This window comes from Anguilla rostrata, chromosome 8 (assembly GCF_018555375.3).
Source record: "Anguilla rostrata isolate EN2019 chromosome 8, ASM1855537v3, whole genome shotgun sequence".
In the NCBI taxonomy this organism is placed as follows: domain Eukaryota; kingdom Metazoa; phylum Chordata; class Actinopteri; order Anguilliformes; family Anguillidae; genus Anguilla; species Anguilla rostrata.
In genome coordinates, this window is record NC_057940.1 from 23,863,658 (window position 1) to 23,881,924 (window position 18,267).

General features: G+C 48.0%; 1 protein-coding gene across 5 annotated transcripts in view; it reads left to right on the forward strand.

Annotated features, from left to right (window-relative positions):
- Positions 1 to 16,332, forward strand: part of arpp21 (cAMP-regulated phosphoprotein, 21) — a 75,247-nt gene extending 58,915 nt beyond the window's left edge. For all 5 annotated transcript variants that reach the window (XM_064347150.1, XM_064347151.1, XM_064347147.1 and 2 more), the window contains 2 exons: positions 14,617 to 14,774; positions 15,225 to 16,332. In XM_064347150.1, coding sequence (XP_064203220.1) covers positions 14,617 to 14,774; positions 15,225 to 15,482 — 416 coding nt within the window. In that variant the 3' untranslated portion in view covers positions 15,483 to 16,332. The remainder of the gene's footprint in view (positions 1 to 14,616; positions 14,775 to 15,224) is intronic.
- The last annotated feature ends 1,935 nt before the right edge of the window (positions 16,333 to 18,267 follow it).

The following is an 18,267-nucleotide window of genomic DNA, read 5'->3' on the forward strand; positions in this document are numbered from 1 at the left end:
GTATGTGTGAGTGCGTGTGTATGTATGTGTGGGTGCGTGTGTATGTATGTGTGGGTGCGTGTGTATGTATGTGTGGGTGCGTGTGTATGTATGTGTGAGTGCGTGTGTATGTGAGAGTGTGGGTGCGTGTGTATGTGAGAGTGTGGGTGCATGTGTATGTGTGGGTGTGTGTGTATGTGAGGGTGTGTGTGTGTATGTATGTGTGGGTGCGTGTGTATGTATGTGTGAGTGCGTGTGTATGTATGTGTGGGTTTGTGTGTATGTGTGAGTGCGTGTGTGTGTATGTGTGAGTGCGTGTGTACGCGGGCGCATAAGTGACTGCTGAGAGTCGTGCAGCCGGAGTTGTGCAGCTTGACTGGGGGCCGTTGCACTGTAAGAGATTGAGTAGCAGGATCTCACAGTGAACCGGTCTCTTTTCTGGCTGCTCACTGCTCTTCAGCCCCTCCCAGCGCACAGCACCTTCTGCATGCGTATGTGTGTGCTCGAGCGTGTCAGTGTGCATGTTCAATTCGCAGTGTGCAAACCTGTTACTTCAGGCAGTACTAACGCTCAGAAATGCTGACAGACACCACCACCACCAGCTCTCCTTTCACTCCCGTATTTAAACTGTGAAAGTAGCATTTCACGCGTAGAAAAATGCTGTTTATTGAAGTGAGAATTATAATACCGTTTTAAAATGAGTTTATTCTTGTTGTTGTTGTTGTTTTATTTAGAATGTTTTGTGACCTGTACTTTATTATTTTCTTTGGCCAGAGGTCATACGCATAAGGCCCTTTTGCTAGCACTGTAAAATCACTAGAGCTCTCTATAGCAAGAATAAACATTGCAAGTGAACATAAGACAAATTATTCTCTATTCAGATCTTTTCACTTTCTGTTTTATCCATTTTCCTGACTATATGTGTCATGGGCTTTAAAACTGCATATTTCAATTTCTGCAGTACATGCATAAAATGTATTAGTGTCAATTATATATATATATATTATACACATACAGTGTATATATATATATATATATATTATATATATAATATTATATTATATTATATTATATAATTTAAATATGCAATCTGAAATATTCTTGAATACAGAATACCTTCATTACTTACCTGTGAAGGTACATTCACCCAGAGCTTGTCTGCTTTTTTTCCTTAGGAAATATCGTGGAAGTTCTTGGGAGAGTATAAGCGAAGCACATTTCTGTGAAGCTCGATTTGCAATTGAAATGAGCGTCATTTACATTCGGTTATTTTGCGCACGCTTCGGGGGTAGCGCGCGTCTCGCTGAGCTCTCCCTGTAATTACCATTCCTCCGTCTCCGTTAGCGCTCTCATTAGCATACTCGCCCGTACGCAACAAAAGGCGGCCTGAAAGGGAGGGGGTAAATCTGACAGAGACGGAGTGATCGGAATAACCCCGTAGCCCTTCCGGGCTGCCTCTCTCCAGCGAAGAGCCACCCCAGCATCCACCCAGCCGCCCAGCTCCGTTGGTCGATTACATCTGCCTGGAAGATACAGGAGATGTATTGAGCTGGACCGATCTGAGCGCAGTGAGCTTTGTTCTTAACCGCAAGCAACACGTGTTGTGAAGGGACGCCTTCCTAACTGGGGGGGGGGGGAGGTCAAAGTTCACCTCCTCAGCCCAGTGATCTGCACATGCATTTCTGCTTCCATTCCATCGGTTTTCATCATGATCGTCTCATCAGTTCCCCTAAAGCAGGTGACTTTGCCAGGGAGAGTCCCAACCCTGCACCCGCCTGACAGAGGCAGACCGGGAGACGTACCCGAACGTGTAATTAGCACGGGTGCGCCTGGCGGAGGTGACGGGTCGGTAGCGTTCCTTTCGATCGGGGGAACGGTCCCTCTCTAAACCGCTGCGGCGCCGAAGGGAGCGCCGGCCCTGCCGGATCTGGGGATGCGGCGGTGTGGCGGTTTGGCGGTTGCCGGCTGCAGCCGAGCGGTGCGGGTCGGTCCGCGGCCCGTCCGCAGGGAGGCGAGCGCTTTATGAAGTCTAATCGCCGGGGGTGCTGGAGATCGGAGCACGGGCGAGATTAGATTAGGGTCCAGCACAGATAAATCTTCTCGGGGCCAGAGAACAGCATTTTGGCAATCCTGCTTCCCGTCGTTTTCATTTGAAAAGAAACAGCCGCCTTCCTGCCCTTCCCATTATCATTTTTTCACATAAATCTTTTTTCCCCCCGACATTAAATTATGCAACGGTCAATTTTCGATCAGCGGCAAGGAGTGACTGGGCAGGTCCGAGCTCTCTTTAGACAGGAAGTCCAGGCTGGGATTTGTGTCCGGAATTGAATCAGATTCATTTATTTGTTTCTGTTTCGGTTTCCTCTTCAGTTCTGCGCGCACCCTGCTGTGTTTGCTGAATCACTTGTACGTGTGTCAAACAGCAGAGAGAAGCCAGAGGACTGATTGGAATACCACAGTCCATCACATACAGACATTTACTTTGATCCGGTTATGTGTGGTGGTTCATCAAACAACAATCATTTCATTTTTGTATCCATTCAGTAAGTTCTTTCTTTAAACAGCCAATTAGCAGACTTGAAAGAACTTATATAAAATACTGTCTGCCACATATGCTGATGGTTCAAAAGAATAATATCAGATAGACATCTTCGGGCACTAAAACCCCAAAGGATGGATCAGTGGCAGCAAAATATTCAGTATTAAAGGAATAAGCTGTTTCTTCTTGCATTCCGAAGCTTGCAGTTGTAGATAATTTAAAAGCAAAATGCTCAATTTTGATAATATAGGACTACAGTTCCCAGAAGGCAGTGTGAGAGACTGCTATTGGAAGAGCGTCAGCACACCAGGTGATGCTACCAGACGTGACTTACAGACGTCCTTAGGAAGGTCCTGAGCTCATCCTGTTAAAAATAACACACACTCCGCAGGGTACAGTTTAACACATCCCACTCGTCTCACACGCTCACACTCTGTGCCCCTCTCTTTGTTAGCACAGACTACGTGAGTATTTTCTCATTAAAATAATTGGCATGTACATAGCAGTACCAGGCTGTCATGCATCCAGAGAAAGCGCCAAAGTCATTAAGCATGGCTTTATGACAGGGAAAATTAATTACAGATCAGTTCAGATGTAGATGTACCAGAGGACTAAAACACACGCGCATGAACACACACGCACACGCACCACACACACACAAGCGTGCTGCATGTACGTTCATCTGAGCTGGGTGACTGCGGCCGCAAATTGTGATTTATGTCTCTGATCTTTGTGTCAGTGGAAGTTATGAAACCCCTCGCTCACTGGCCCTGCTCTTGTCGGGCGCACCGAATTCCTCCGCACCTCTCCAGGAGGCCCGGGGGAGCCCAAATAGAACTCCTTTCTCAGCTGAGAGCTTCTCCGGTCCCCGCCCGCGAACGGCAGTCTATCACCGGGGTCACCACGACGCGGCTCAGCTGCTGGAGCCGATCGTGGTCAAACGGCCGCGCGGTGGCCATTTTTCGCGCTGGGCGCGCTCGGACTGCGGAGGTCTAAAGATGGCGGCTGCTCGGGGAGTGTTTACGGGGAGCGTGCTGGAGAGGAGCGCTCAGACTGCGGAGGTCTAAAGATGGCGGCTGCTCGGGGAGTGTTTACGGGGAGCGTGCTGGAGAGGCGCTCAGACTGCGGAGGTCTAAAGATGGCGGCTGCTCGGGGAGTGTTTACGGGGAGCGTGCTGGAGAGGCGCTCAGACTGCGGAGGTCTAAAGATGGCGGCTGCTCGGGGAGTGTTTACGGGGAGCGTGCTGGAGAAGAGCGCTCAGACTGCGGAGGTCTAAAGATGGCGGCTGCTTGGGGAGTGTTTACGGGGAGCGTGCTGGAGAGGCACGCTCAGACTGCGGAGGTCTAAAGATGGCGGCTGCTCGGGGAGTGTTTACGGGGAGCGTGCTGGAGAAGAGCGCTCAGACTGCGGAGGTCTAAAGATGGCGGCTGCTCGGGGAGTGTTTACGGGGAGCGTGCTGGAGAGGAGCGCTCAGACTGCGGAGGTCTAAAGATGGCGGCTGCTCGGGAGTGTTTACGGGGAGCGTGCTGGAGAGGAGCGCTCAGACTGCGGAGGTCTAAAGATGGCGGCTGCTCGGGGAGTGTTTAGGGGGAGTGTGCTGGAGAGGCGCTCAGACTGCGGAGGTCTAAAGATGGCGGCTGCTCGGGGAGTGTTCACGGGGAGCGTGCTGGAGAGGCGCTCAGACTGCGGAGGTCTAAAGATGGCGGCTGCTCGGGGAGTGTTTACGGGGAGCGTGCTGGAGAGGCACGCTCAGACTGCGGAGGTCTAAAGATGGCGGCTGCTTGGGGAGTGTTTACGGGGAGCGTGCTGGAGAGGCACGCTCAGACTGCGGAGGTCTAAAGATGGCGGCTGCTTGGGGAGTGTTTACGGGGAGCGTGCTGGAGAGGCACGCTCAGACTGCGGAGGTCTAAAGATGGCGGCTGCTTGGGGAGTGTTTACGGGGAGCGTGCTGGAGAGGCACGCTCAGACTGCGGAGGTCTAAAGATGGCGGCTGCTTGGGGAGTGTTTACGGGGAGCGTGCTGGAGAGGAGCGCTCAGACTGCGGAGGTCTAAAGATGGCGGCTGCTCGGAGAGTGTTTGCGGGGAGCGTGCTGGAGAGGCGCTCAGACTGCGGAGGTCTAAAGATGGCGGCTGCTCGGGGAGTGTTCACGGGGAGCGTGCTGGAGAGGAGCGCTCAGACTGCGGAGGTCTAAAGATGGCGGCTGCTCGGGGAGTGTTTACGGGGAGCGTGCTGGAGAGGCGCTCAGACTGCGGAGGTCTAAAGATGGCGGCTGCTCGGGGAGTGTTTACGGGGAGCGTGCTGGAGAGGCGCTCAGACTGCGGAGGTCTAAAGATGGCGGCTGCTCGGGGAGTGTTTACGGGGAGCGTGCTCGGCCAGCCCGCCGGCCGTTATTAGGTCTGGGCCGAAGCGGCCGGGCTGGCGTGTGAAATATGAAAACCCCGCCTCTCATAAGCCAGACCGGGGGACGGGGCGCCGGCCCCTTCCAGCACCGCGCCTCCATAAAAGTGTCAGAGGATGTGAAGTAACAGATGCGCTCGGGCCGCGCCCCTCCCCTGCGGCATCTTCTCAATATTCATGAGGATGACCCTCGCGTCCTCATTAAATTCCTTCCTTTGGAAAAGGATTGTTGAGGTGCGTCTTCCCCCTCTTGCTGGGGAGGAGAAGAATGCGCACGCTGTGAATTCTCTGCATAAGCACCCACCGTCCAGGAATAATGTTCTCTCTCTGTGTCTTGGCAACAAGACACCCACTTTGAACGAGTAGATATTCTGCACTCAACCTGGCGTTTCTGGGAGCAGAGGCCAGGGCTTGAAGACGTTTCGCTACCTGAAATTGCTACGGCGCTGTTGCCCTTTGATTTCTGAGTTCTTGATGCACACATATACATTCCATCATCTCGGACTGAAGGCTAAGAAGAGTGTAACTGTGGGCTGTTAAAGTTCCCCGCACAAGGACATGCGCTAAGGACATGAGTAATAAAAACTCAGACGCGTTTTCCTGTAAAGTGCTACAAGGCTCGGCTGCGCTTTTACTGCCGACTGTAAAAAAAAAAAAAAAAAAAGAATGGACGGCTCCTCGGAAAAGGACGGCGGCGGGCTAATGAGGACTTACGCCCGGCAATTACGCCTCTCGGCGCTCGCCGGGGGCCGGCCGCGGGTCGCCATGGCGACGGAGTGGCACCCGCGGGGCCCGGGGCGTCCGGTGTGGCGCTCGGCGTCCGGTCGGGGCCCCTGATTGCGCCGGTCTGATCCCGTTATCTGCGCGGGTGATCGATGCGGCGCGCGGCGGCGCTAATGCGGTTTGGCGAGCGGGGCCGGGAGACAGTGAGGGATGAGCGCGGCGCGCGGCGCGCGGGGTTATTAGATGAAGGCCTGGCTGGAGTCCTGGCGCTGGAGCGCCCTGCCCCGGCGCAGCTCCCAGACAAACACGCCGCTGATTGCCGCCTCATTCATATTGATCTGCCCATTTCAGAACCGCTGTCTGGCATTTGTCTTCAGGAAATCATATCATCACCTGCGAGGCTTTTATTTACTGCAGATGCTAGGTTTCCCGTGGTTGGTTGCATGGCGTGTGTGTGTGTGTGTGTGTGTCTGTGTTTTTTTGTGAGAGAGAAAGAGAGAGAGAGAGAGAAAGATATGGAGTTGTGAAGGTATATTTCTTCTATTCATTGCTGTAATGCATTTTTCAACATGTGCATGAGAGAGCGATAGAGAGTGAGTGAGAAAGACAGAGAGAGAGCAGGAGAGGTAGGGAGGAAGATTGAGATGGATTTTCCATGTTGTCAGAAAGGTGACTTGGATTGACCGTGCTGGAGGGGAGGGGGTGGAGCAGGGTTGAAGGAGCTCCGTCACCACGTTGTTGTTCATTATAATGTACTCCCGTCACAATGAATGTTCACCTGCCTAATACCACGGCCATGATCACTGGGGATCAACCTGTCAAGCTGCCAGAGAAAACAGAGCGCAAGCCACAACACTGTCCCAACAGGCAGAATAAATCCCAGAGTCTGCCCCCACTCCCCACCCCCAGCACACAGAGTGCAGTGTGTGCACCTCACAGTGTTTATCCACCCAACAGCAGTGCGGGAGAAGCCTTTGAAAACACAGGGGTGAACCAGGCAAAAACATCCTCCCCTTCAAAGTCTCTTTCTGTGTGTGCTGTGTGATGTTTAAAATCAACTTTACAGTTGCAAGTAAAAATGCTAAAATGAGTTTAAAATGGCGCCTTGGGATAAGCATAGCAACATAAAAGCCAGCCTAGGGAAAGTGTTTGTTTGGCTAAACCAAGGATTTATTGATTAGCACTGCAAGGCCTGTTATTGAGTGTGTGCTTAGCCTGTCTAATCGCGTGCTGTTCCTGAGCTTCATTTTGAAATGCTTATCGATTCACCGTATTTCATTGATACATTTATCACAAATGAAAAAAATACATATTTTTATCTTGCCATATATACAAGATAAACGATATACAAAATAAATAACCCAGATGCTTTGGTTGTTGAGGATTACCCATAGCTTGTACTAGTAACTGTTAAGCAGTTGCTGTTCTCTATACCTGTGAAGTGCAAATATTCCACACAAGATTTAGCTCATCACCAGTCACAATGTTTTCCATTCACTTGTGCTGATCAAAGCAGAAAATGTCTTTATGTCTTCTGAATGTGTCACAGTTGCAGCTTGGAAAGGCGACACTGTGCGCAGATAGGAAGCCTCATCTTTTAATATTCTCCAGAATATCTTTAAATGCCACTATTGTAGCGAGTGGATACAAGCACAAATTAATATAACCGCAGGATAACCGTCACCTGACACCCTTTCTTTGTCTCTTAGGATGATATTTGGCGGCTCACAGATCAGCTCTCAGTGCAGCAGCCTCCCCGCGGAGGTCCCTGTTCATCACAAATGAGTCTATTTATCTTTCATTACAATTCGCAGAGATCGACAGGGCAAGGAGTAGACACTTCCTGATGCTGGGGATATAAGGGGCTGAGGAGCAGGGAAGAAAGATGGAGTTCCACGGGTGTTTATTTATTTATGACTCATTTCTCATTTGCACTGATGACCTGGGGAAACAAGGCGGGCAGGCGAGGCAATTTATTGTGCGGGCTATGGGCTGTGGAGACGGGCTTGGTGATTAGATGCCCAGATTGAGAGATTCAGTTTGGGAATTTGAGTAAGACAGTGAGGTTAACAGCCCATACACTTTTGATAAGTGCCCCGGGATCTTTAATGGGCACGGAGAGTTAGGGCCCCTGGTTTAGTGCCTCGCGCGAAAGCCAGCGTCTCGTCCTGCGTGTAGGAGCGTGTAGGTAGCTTTATGTTCTGAATGGGAGGGCTGCGTTTGTCAGAGTGCTTTTAGGGCTCTCTGGTCTTATGAATGGCAGTTATAAACTCGGTTTGATGCCCAAGGTACCGAAAATAAACTTGTTTCTCAGTGCATTTATTGTGTCTCTGCTGGTATGCGGCTGTCATTCGGTTTAGCTAAAACTAATAAAGGCAAACCTTGCTCAGTAGGTGACCCTTTTTTTGTAACAGTGCAACTTTGCTGAGGATGACAGCTGTAGTGTGGGCTGGAAACAGCTGCCCGTCAGCAGTGCTTCAGCTGTACCTGAAATTGTTTGCCTCCTGAAGTTAGAAACAGTGTGAAAAGTTCCAGAGACGGTGTTTGATTGTAGAATTGAAAAAGTCTGTTGTCCGAAGTCTAGTCTACATCAACAAGTTTCACGTAAGCAGTACCTGAGTGAAGCTGAGAAATTTTTGATGACAAAAAAAATAAACCACAACTGGAGGCTGTCTGTTCTTTATTTTGACAGGCGCACAAGTGTCGGGTGTAATCACGCTCATCCACTTGGTGGGAACGGAGTTAGCCCTAGACAGCAAGTGAGTGACAGCGTTGTCTTTTTGAGGTGGAGGAGTTGGAGGCAGACAGCTTATTTCAGACAATTAAGTCTTTGAGGAGATGGAAGCAGTGCATAATCAATCTATCAGCCCGGAGAAAGAGTGCTTTGCTAAGGGTATGATTACCACTGGGCACTGTGGTAAACACACGAGCTCTGAGACAAAGACCTGCTATTTTTACATTACTGCCATTTGTCTCAGAGCGCTGCAGAGCCGCTGAATCTCAGGCAACTCCTGGCTTTGCCTTTGCGTTGCCATGGGAAGCAGGAGCGGGAGCTCTCACTGCTGGAGTATTTCCATATATGGTTAAGTTAATACTTCCGTCCGTGTGTTTGTTATCGGTATTATTAACTTTTGTGGAAGGTTATTAAAGTTACACAGATTAAAAAAGGAAGTACTCTCACCATTGATGTAAGCATTTTTACTGCAGTATCTCTGCTTACTTGTATGTTTGTTAAAATAATCACTTTCCAAACATGCTATTGCTTTCTGTTATGCAATGTATAGTAGAAATACATGTGGATGCCACAGCCTTTTAATGACACTCTAAAAGTAATTGCTAATTGCTCCACCTTTGTATTGGTTTGTTATATTGGTTTGTCAAACATTTTGTGATAATTCCAACCACAATTAGGTTTCTGTACGCAGCATTGTATAGCATTTGTTTCACATATATACCTGCTAGGAGTGATATAATTACTGTCTAAGCAGTACAGGGCAGATCTCAAGTCAAACGAACTCTTCGAGGTGTGGTGCTTATTTCTTAGGCTAGTCCAGTTTTTATCTTCAAGCCATTTGGCCTCTTTTTGAAATCCATCTACCTGGAAACAAGAAACAATTTTTAGTGAAGTGTCCTCATTATAAGCCAACTGGTGCTTTTGAAATTTTGTCGCACTGCCTCCTTCTGTGACACAAATTGGAAGTTTTTCTCTGGGTACTTTTCTCTACCCCCTACAAAGGTACACTTTAATGAAAGGTGTTTTTTGCAATCTGTATTTTACAGTTTAATTAACACAATGACATCTTTCAGTTCTGTTAGATTCATTTTTAAAACCTTCTGACACTGGTCACTGTGTATAATTGGTCTTTGGCTATTGCTATGAGAGAACTGAAAATAATTGCACAGAATGTTTTATTTTGGATGTAATATAAATGCTATGACTTAAAACAGTATTACAAAGACTGCATTTGTGCTATATTGCAAATGTAGTCTTAGATATAAATCATGACATATTCAATTTATGAATGGAATAATATTTCCAGAACTAATATAGTATGAGACATTACTAATTATTTGTTGACTAGAGGCAGAATCTCATTTTGAAGGATATTTCCCAGAATGCCATTTGTCAATTATTTATTGAGAAAACATTTGTGAGCTCCAATTAGATAAACACTTTAATGATAATTGTACAATCATGTCATTTTTTTTCTGTATACAGCATGTGGTGTCCCTTGAATAGCCATTTTATATTACAGAACGTAAGTGGTATATAGTAAATAAATAAGCCATGTACAATCCTAAATGTATAATAGTTGTTCAAAAAGAAAGAGGGTGGGGTGGGGGGGACACTTTACGAGCCTCATTAGTGCCCAGGCTAATGAAATGGAGAGTCAAATGAGTGCGTATCGGCCAGCGAATTCCTCCACAGACCAGCCTCCCATCCTCACATAATGACTTCCATGAAAGATATGCAAATCAGCCTGATTATTCAGGATTAGAGATTTAAGGAGGGAGGATAGGAAAGGGTTTATTTGTCCAGCAGTAACATGGAGAGGACTGAACTGGAATATTAAATTAACTGCCTTCCAATTAGCTCCTGAAACTCTTTTGGCACACTGTTAAGACTGCGACACCTCTTCAGGCATCACCACACTGGCTCTGTTCCAAGATCAGAGACAAGTCTATCCGTCATATTAAGGGTTAAAGGTTAATGCGCTGCTTCAGCTGGCTCATTGGCTTGTCTATGTACGCTGCTCATTCATAGAACCAAATGCATGGTGAGGTATCAAGACCCTACATGACATCATTGGTCTTACCCTACTGGCTTGGAGCTGACTTGTGTAACGTTAAATCCAGAGATGCTTCAAACTCCAGTGCAATGGCCCTCTCAGAATGGTGACGCAAAACCAATCAGGACCTAGCAAGTTTTTTAAGGTCATCGGAGATGAGAAGCTGACAACTAGCAGCTTTTCTACCTGTGTATCATTTTGTCATATTTTACCTTTGTGAGACAAGTCTCCTTTGCCTGCAAGCACCTTAAATTGGAAGAAAACATGTGGCAGTAACCAAGACAAGCAAACATACATTAACAGCTGCTGTATACCACCCTCAATGTGGTCATATATTCCAAACCTTGGGATGATGTATTATGTTCTGCAAGGGTCTAAACTGAAAATGGTCGCTTGCCAAAGTGGGCCCTATTTCATTTTGCAAGCCTTGTGGGTCCCTGTAGCTGGCCTGCATTTGTGTGTGTTTTGCTTAATTATTAGTATTTTTCAACATCGTCCTTCATGAACAAATTCTTTTGATTCTTTGTCTGAACGTCTTTCCCCTTCGTTCACGTTTTAGACAACCAAGCACGCATCGAGTGGACGTTGTTGTGGGAGTCTTAAAATGAAGATGTTGCTCGCTCGCTGAAGGGCATTAGCATCAGACCCAATTGTTATTAAGCCATTAGAGTGGATTTGCTAAGAGGATCATAAGATGCGAGCCTCATGGTATGGGGGAATGCAATATACTCAGTGTGCCCTGACATCAGCGCCGTAACTCCGCGGTGGCCGTAATACTGTTATCAATACAGTCGTAAGCCTGCTCATTCCCTCTAAATATTCATGTTGGCTCACCTCGTACATGATTGCGCTTCCCTGCGGAAGGGCTTCTTTTATCTCTGCTTCACGTGTCACGCCCTCCACGTCGTAAAGGGCCCGGTCACGAAACGAGGCCACAGTCATTTATCCACCGCAAGCGCTGTAAGGGGAAACGCATAATTGGTCGCCATCAGAGCCACAGATAAGCGGTACAGAGAACCGGCGTTCATTTGGTATTCACCATGAACTTGTTTTTGATTGTTTTGCATGATTAATAAGCGTGCCCTGATTTAAATAAGGATTCCAATTAGCAGCCTTTTTAAAAAAAACTTGATTGGGTCTACGAGAGCACTTCAGTCCACCGAATATAACCACAAGCCCCTCAAATCAGGGGGAGGGTCAAATGTCAGCTAATCCCCAAAACGCTGATCACTCGGATCCTTTTTTAAAAAATATTGTAAATTTCTGAAGACGTTGCGGCCTCTGAGTCCTGCGTCGGAGAGGCAGGAGGTCCAGCAGGCAGCGGGGCGCCGTGGCGCGGCAGCCGGCGAAGTCGGGCGCGCCCTGGCGAAGCGGGAGCCGAGCCGAATTCTGCGGCCCACTAGCCCGTGTCCTGAGAGCCGGCCTATAAAGCGATCTCGTCCCGCCATTAAGGCGAGCCGCGGGTGCCGGTGGAATACCAATGGCGGCTCCGCCTCATTATCAGGAGCCTGATAGCATCGCGCGGCCACGGCTCATTAAACAGGAGCAAAACACGGGCCGGCTCGCCGGGAGGAGACGGCGCTTTGATGGGCGCTTTATGCGCTTCCTTCCCTTTGCCCACAATGCCACAACCCCCCCACCCCAACCCCAACCCGCCAACCCGCCATCCCGCCATCCCACCAACAATAAAAGAAAGAAAGGTCCTGGCAGGTAGTAATGCAGGTAGTAAGAGAGCCTGCTGGCTAGTCTCGCCGTCGGAGGTCAGACACACAGCGGCTTTTGTTTCCCGGTTCACCTCCAGATGCCTGATAAAGGGAGCACATACCGCCCCCCCCCAAACAGCCCAGTGTGGAACGATCCATTACCGAGAGGTGTTTGGTCCTGGGGAGGCGCCGGCAATCCTTTATACGCACAAAAGCCCCGCGGCCGCCTTTCCAGACGCAGTGTTTCACGCTTTAATTAGAAGATAAATCAAAAAACCTGGAATGAGGTGTGTGTGTGTGTGTGTGTGTGTGTGTGTGTGTGTGTGTGTGCGTGGGGGGGGGGGGGATGCAATGCCATCCTGCGCATTGTTCAAATATTGTTTTCCTGGTAGGAGCGATTGTTGGGGTGAGCTCTGAGGAGCTGCAGCGGGGCTGGGGGCTGGGGGGGGGAGGCCTCTGCTCAGCTGCGGCTCTGCGGAGCTCGGTCTCGCTAATTGATGGGTTATTGTTGTGTGGCTTTCAGCACAGAGCCTATGCCAGGCTGCACAATGACACTTTGTCTGCGAGATTAATTGGGATGCTTTTCTTCCGAATGCACTGCGAACTCTGGAGAGCGCTAATTAGCTTGCTCGCTCTCCCCAGAGCACACCCCCCCCCCCCCCCCACCCCCAGCCCCAGCATGCGATCTGCGGTGGAGGACGAATGGCCCGTGGCACCAGCAGGGCTTTGGGCGAGCGAAGGGGGCGGGCCCGGCCTATTGTTCTGTCTGCGATCCTCTCTCTCATTACATCCTGTAAACACGAGGTGCTGTCTCTCCGCGATTGGTCGACGTGTTCTCTGTCGGATGCAGAAAGGATGCCTAAGCCAAGCTAAGCCAAATGATTCCACTTATGTAATGTGTTGAAATTGGAGCCAGATAAATATCAGTTCCTTGTATTGTTTTTATTAGTCTCATTTTTTCTAAGAGAGAAAGAGGGAGAGAGGGAGAGAGAGAGTGAGAGAGAGGTACCTTTCCAGCCTTTGTTTCCTATCCTGTATTAGATGTTGAGTGAAACCCTTTGCTCTTTCTTGTATCAGTGAGATTCATCTTAACCTTCCTCCAAAAATAGACAGACCTCTGGCTAGATTTGTTCTGTTAAAGGAAATTGGGTTGTACAAAGGATAAATTGAACTGACCTTAGTTCATACTTTCATCTGAACCTCGCAATACTTCAAGCTGGATCTGAAACCTGGAGGCTACCGGTTACAAATATGCTTTGAGAGGATGGGCGTCTGCTAAAGAATCCATAATTTAGAATTTGGGGGGGGGCAGTATATAATAAGAGGAGTAGGAGGGGGCCCCTGAAATTTATGCAGCTAAATGAAAACCTGTATACACAGCAGCCCCCGGGGCCAGTTTAAAAACACTGTTATACCAACAACTTCTATGACAGCTTCCAACTTATCTTTTGTGTGCTTTGGGCTCATCTGCAGAGCAGCATAGTAGTTACCCTTTCAGATTTAATTAGAGCTTAGGCTTGCACCCGCGCGCCGCGCCGCGCAGCGCAGACATCCTGACACACAGGGACAGGCTGCGGGAGCAGAGCCGAGCGCCGTGTCATCACACCCGTGATTGGTGGGGTCACCACACAAATGCGCTGTCAATCATGGACTCGCGTCAGCCAATCGAGATTCTGCCCTCTCTAGCAGAACAACACGGTTATTATGAAACTGTGCTTCGTGCGGCTTCACCCTCCCACCGATTCGGCTCTGGATGCCAGGGCGAGCTCCGATTCCACACTCGTGCTGGAAACGTGAGATGCTTGTGGAATGGTTTCACGCGGGGGGCAGAGGCACTGTTGCATCCTCTGCGACTGTACTTTGTTTTTGGTCCATGAATAAATAATTCTTCCAGCTTCCTACACCTGGGTACTGTCATTTTTCACCCATCTGAAGACAAGGGATGATCATTTATTCAGTGAATCCCGTATGGAGGGGTTGTTTGTCAAATTAAGCGCTGTACCGAACCGCTGCAGTGAAATTCTAGAGGCGTCACATCAGGTGCCAGAAATGCAAACTGGGACCAGAGCGAATGACGACAGCAAGTGCATGGAAGACAGCAATCGGGGAGTAAACTGAAATGACCCCAGTGCCAAAAGACTGTAGAAGGTTGCACAGGTGCCCATGCCTGACTCATTCATGAACTCATCTCTCATACTGTGTTTAATGTCAGCAGCTGTGTGGAGCAGTGGCTAAGGAATTATAACCAGTTATAGTTATAGTCAGTTATATAACTATTCATAACCATAAGGTGGCAGGTCTGTTTGCCATTTCAGGTAATGGCTATGGTACCCTTAAGCTTGGTACTTGGAAGGTAAATTAGTAGCTATTCAGCTGTACATAATGCTAAACTGCATATTGTGCAAGTTACCTACGATAAAAGGCCTTCTAAGCAAAGAAACTGGGATAATAATATGACTGAGGAATTTCTTTCTTTCTCACCAGGTTACCCACCTGTTTTATCCAATCAGCAGCCAGGATTCCAAAATCTGATGGGTGTACCGCAGCAACCCCAAAACCAGAACCAGAGCTTGATGTCCAGCCAACAGGGGAGTCAGGTTCAAGGTGTGATGGTTCCGTACCCCCCTATGTCTTCATATCAGGTAGGCTTCTCGTCCGCTTGCCATCGGTAAGGGGTTATCCATGAGTTTTAGAGCCGGAGTAAAAGAGAAAAAAATGACTATTTGAGCAAACCAAAATGTGAACACAAACAACATAAATCAAAGTTGGAAAAACTGATGGCATTATGTAGCCGAATTATATTATCAAATTATTGGTCTTAGAAGGCAAAACAGGAATATATTAAGATGTTAGCAAGCAATCAATGGAATTATATAACAGCATAAATCATCTGGTGATATTTACTCAATTAAAAAGTAAACTTTGAAAAAGCTTCTCACCAGGAAAATAAGCCATGGTCCTGTGTGTGGCATGGTTCCCACTGACTAAACGCCGCAATTACGTGTGAAAGAAACTCAGTGACTGAGACTTGCGGGCGGAGCTTTTGTGGACCCAGTGGCCCTTATGCATATAACTCCATCTCTCTTACCCAGGTGCAAATGACACAGGCTTCTCCAGGGATACCCCAGCAGTCTTACCAACAGACCATCATGTTGCCTGGTCAGTCGGGTCAAGGGGCGGTGCCCAGCCAGGGCGTCCCTGTCTACTGCAACGTGATGCCACCCTCCCCGCCTGGCAACCTGCGACTGGTGGGCGGCCCCTGCCCTTCCAGCACTGTGCCCGTCGTTCAAGCCAGCTGCCGAACCAACTGCGCCAACCTCAGCAGCCCAGGCTGGCAGGTCAAGTACTGACACGAGAGGGGGCTGCAGGCAGTCATAGCTAGTAATGGCAGAGTGAGGCGTCCTCAACCTCAAAATGGGTTGGGCTATTGTAGACTGTCAGTCACTTCACCGGTTTGAACCAATCATAGTGTAATGCTATGGAGGACAGTTCATTGAGGAATCAGGAATTGACAGCACATGGTAGCTCCGTTATAAGAGGATCTGTGAAGCCCCAATCTCACATGACTAGTTCATGACACACACCCCCGCGTCACCACCCAACACCCAGCACCCAACACCAACCAGTGCACTGGACTTTTCTAACCATGGCCTTTAATTGCAGGGGAAGACAGCTAAACGGCAGATATTCTGTAAAAAACAGAGAAAAACTCAGTAATAACTGATATGTTTGCTGGTTAATGGTGCATACTTTAGTCCTGTTTCTTCACAGGAGGCCTTTGTAGCTTAGCGAGGTGACATGCATTCACTGGGTGAAGATCTCTTCCTTTTCACTGATCACCACTGTGTAGATTGTAATAAACCTAAAACTGGATTAGTTTTGTACTTTGTGTTGAGTTTGTGAAGCTGAAAGTATTTAAGACTATATTATATATACACACATATATAGATATACATATATATGTATATATATATATATATATATATATATATATGTATATATATATATACACACCATATATATTAAAACTAAAGCTATATATTAAAACTAAAATTATACTGTACCAAAGCTGTAATGGACTGCTGTACTGAAAGCATAATTTATATACACAATAGAATTTTTTATGGCTATATACTGTATTGTAGTGTTTAAACACAATAAAAGATTATTTGACCTTGAGAAAACAGGTCACATTTCTAACTCTTGTGTGGCGTTTGCTTTCAGTTTTTTTCTTTTACTTCTTCTCTTTGTTTCTAAAAGGGTTTTCACAAAGCAGCGGCCTCAAATGAGCCCGCTGTGGCATCGCTTCCCCGTCTGAATCAGTGTTTGAGTGCGCGCTCGAGTGCACGCCTAAACTTTTCAGGAGCCATAACTCATTTCTCTCTGCGAGCAATTATCAGCATTTCACTTTTTCAAAACCTGCAAATCAATATGATGCGCATTAGGAAGCTGAATTCAGAGCAGAGTGTGTGGCTGAATGTCACAAGGTTGATTTGGAAATCAGCCGAACTCTTCTGACCGTATTTTAATCAATCTGAGATCCCTAGCTATCCTCGCCTTCGTGTTGAGCCACCCGCATTAAGTGAGAGCCTTTGTTCTTTCGGAGAGGAAGGCAGCTTCCCCCACACAGCGTGCAGCGCTCCCTGGCATCCTTCCACTGTGTTTGGTTAAATTGAGAATCTGCGAGATCTCTTGAACAGTTTTGACCTTTGCAAGCTGCTTCCTCAGATGGATTTTTGAATGACGGCGCAAGGTCAGCACTAAAGCCATAGCCAAAGTGATGTGAATTATCGTAATCGTTAGCTTTCAGCTCCAGCAGTAGTCGGGGGGGGGGGGGGGTCTGTTGTGTGATTCATTTCGTAAGATGCTTCTGTGCTGAATTATAACTCCCTTGAAGGAATTCAAAAAGGAAATGACCCTGAATGCGTCTCAGAGGACAGGTGTTCCGAGCCCATATCCCCCACTCAAATCACTCAGACTTCAGCTCTCTCTCACAATAAAACAGTAAAACTCTGCTGTGTCCTGATGCGGTCCTCACCGTGTCCTCACTGACCTCTTTACGTATCGCCCTACCACGCCCCTTTGTTGCTTAATTGGACTTTGTCTGATGGTTCTCAGCCAATAAACAGCTGCAGCTCTTAAATCTGGAGGCAAAAGAACTCATGAACAGGGATGGCAGTTTTCCCTCAGAAGTCACCTTGTACCAGACACAAGCAGCGCATCAGATTCACTTTGGACACGCCTACCTTTAGCATTCACCATGAGATCAAAATGTAGCATTCACTTAGATATTGTACTACCAAATTTTGTGTAGCCGAATGTTAAAACAGACAGGTAAACACATTTACATAACTATATGGCCAATAACAGCACTGTTTATCATACACCCACGGTATAGCTACCCTCTGTCAACATACACCTTACACCTTCCAAATTTGTTTCTAATGTCTTTTTTATTTTTTTGCCTTTTTTTCTTAATTCCTTTTAAAGATGATCAGCCTGGTTTGTGTTCAGTGGTCATTTTTTAAATGTGCATGAAAACCACTGGAAGTGTGCGGTTAAGGAGGTGGCTGTGGCAGAGACAGACAGAGGCTGCGCACTGTGAGCCAGGGGACGCTGTGGGGACAGAATGTCGCGGGCGTGAGCGGAGCAGCTCGCGGTGACCCAGGGCATCGCTGGGCAAGCGCGACGCGGCACAGACAACAGTGACTGCGCCAATCAGGCCGAGTCAAGGGGCCCAGAACGCCGAAATCACTGAAATGAGTTCACTGGCACACAAGTAGATAATAGCTGGGACTCTCGAAGGCGCACGGCAATGATGGCGGGTTAGAGGGGGATGGAGTGCGCCTTTTCAATGGCACACTTCCATTTCCGAAAGCAGAGGAGGGAATGCTATCTATTAACACATCTAATGACATAAGAGTCTCAGTAGATAATGCTGGCTCAGACAGCGCGCTCTTAAAATTCCTTTCTCTGTGATTCGCAGCCTGTCTGCTCCCTCCTCAGGGATGCTAGCAGAGGAACAGAACTAGCCTTACCCACCTGATAACACTTTAGGGACACATTTGTGCTCTGGCATGATGAGTAAAGAAAGACGGCGCACAGCACACTTCTCAGGCCCTCTGCTACCGAGTT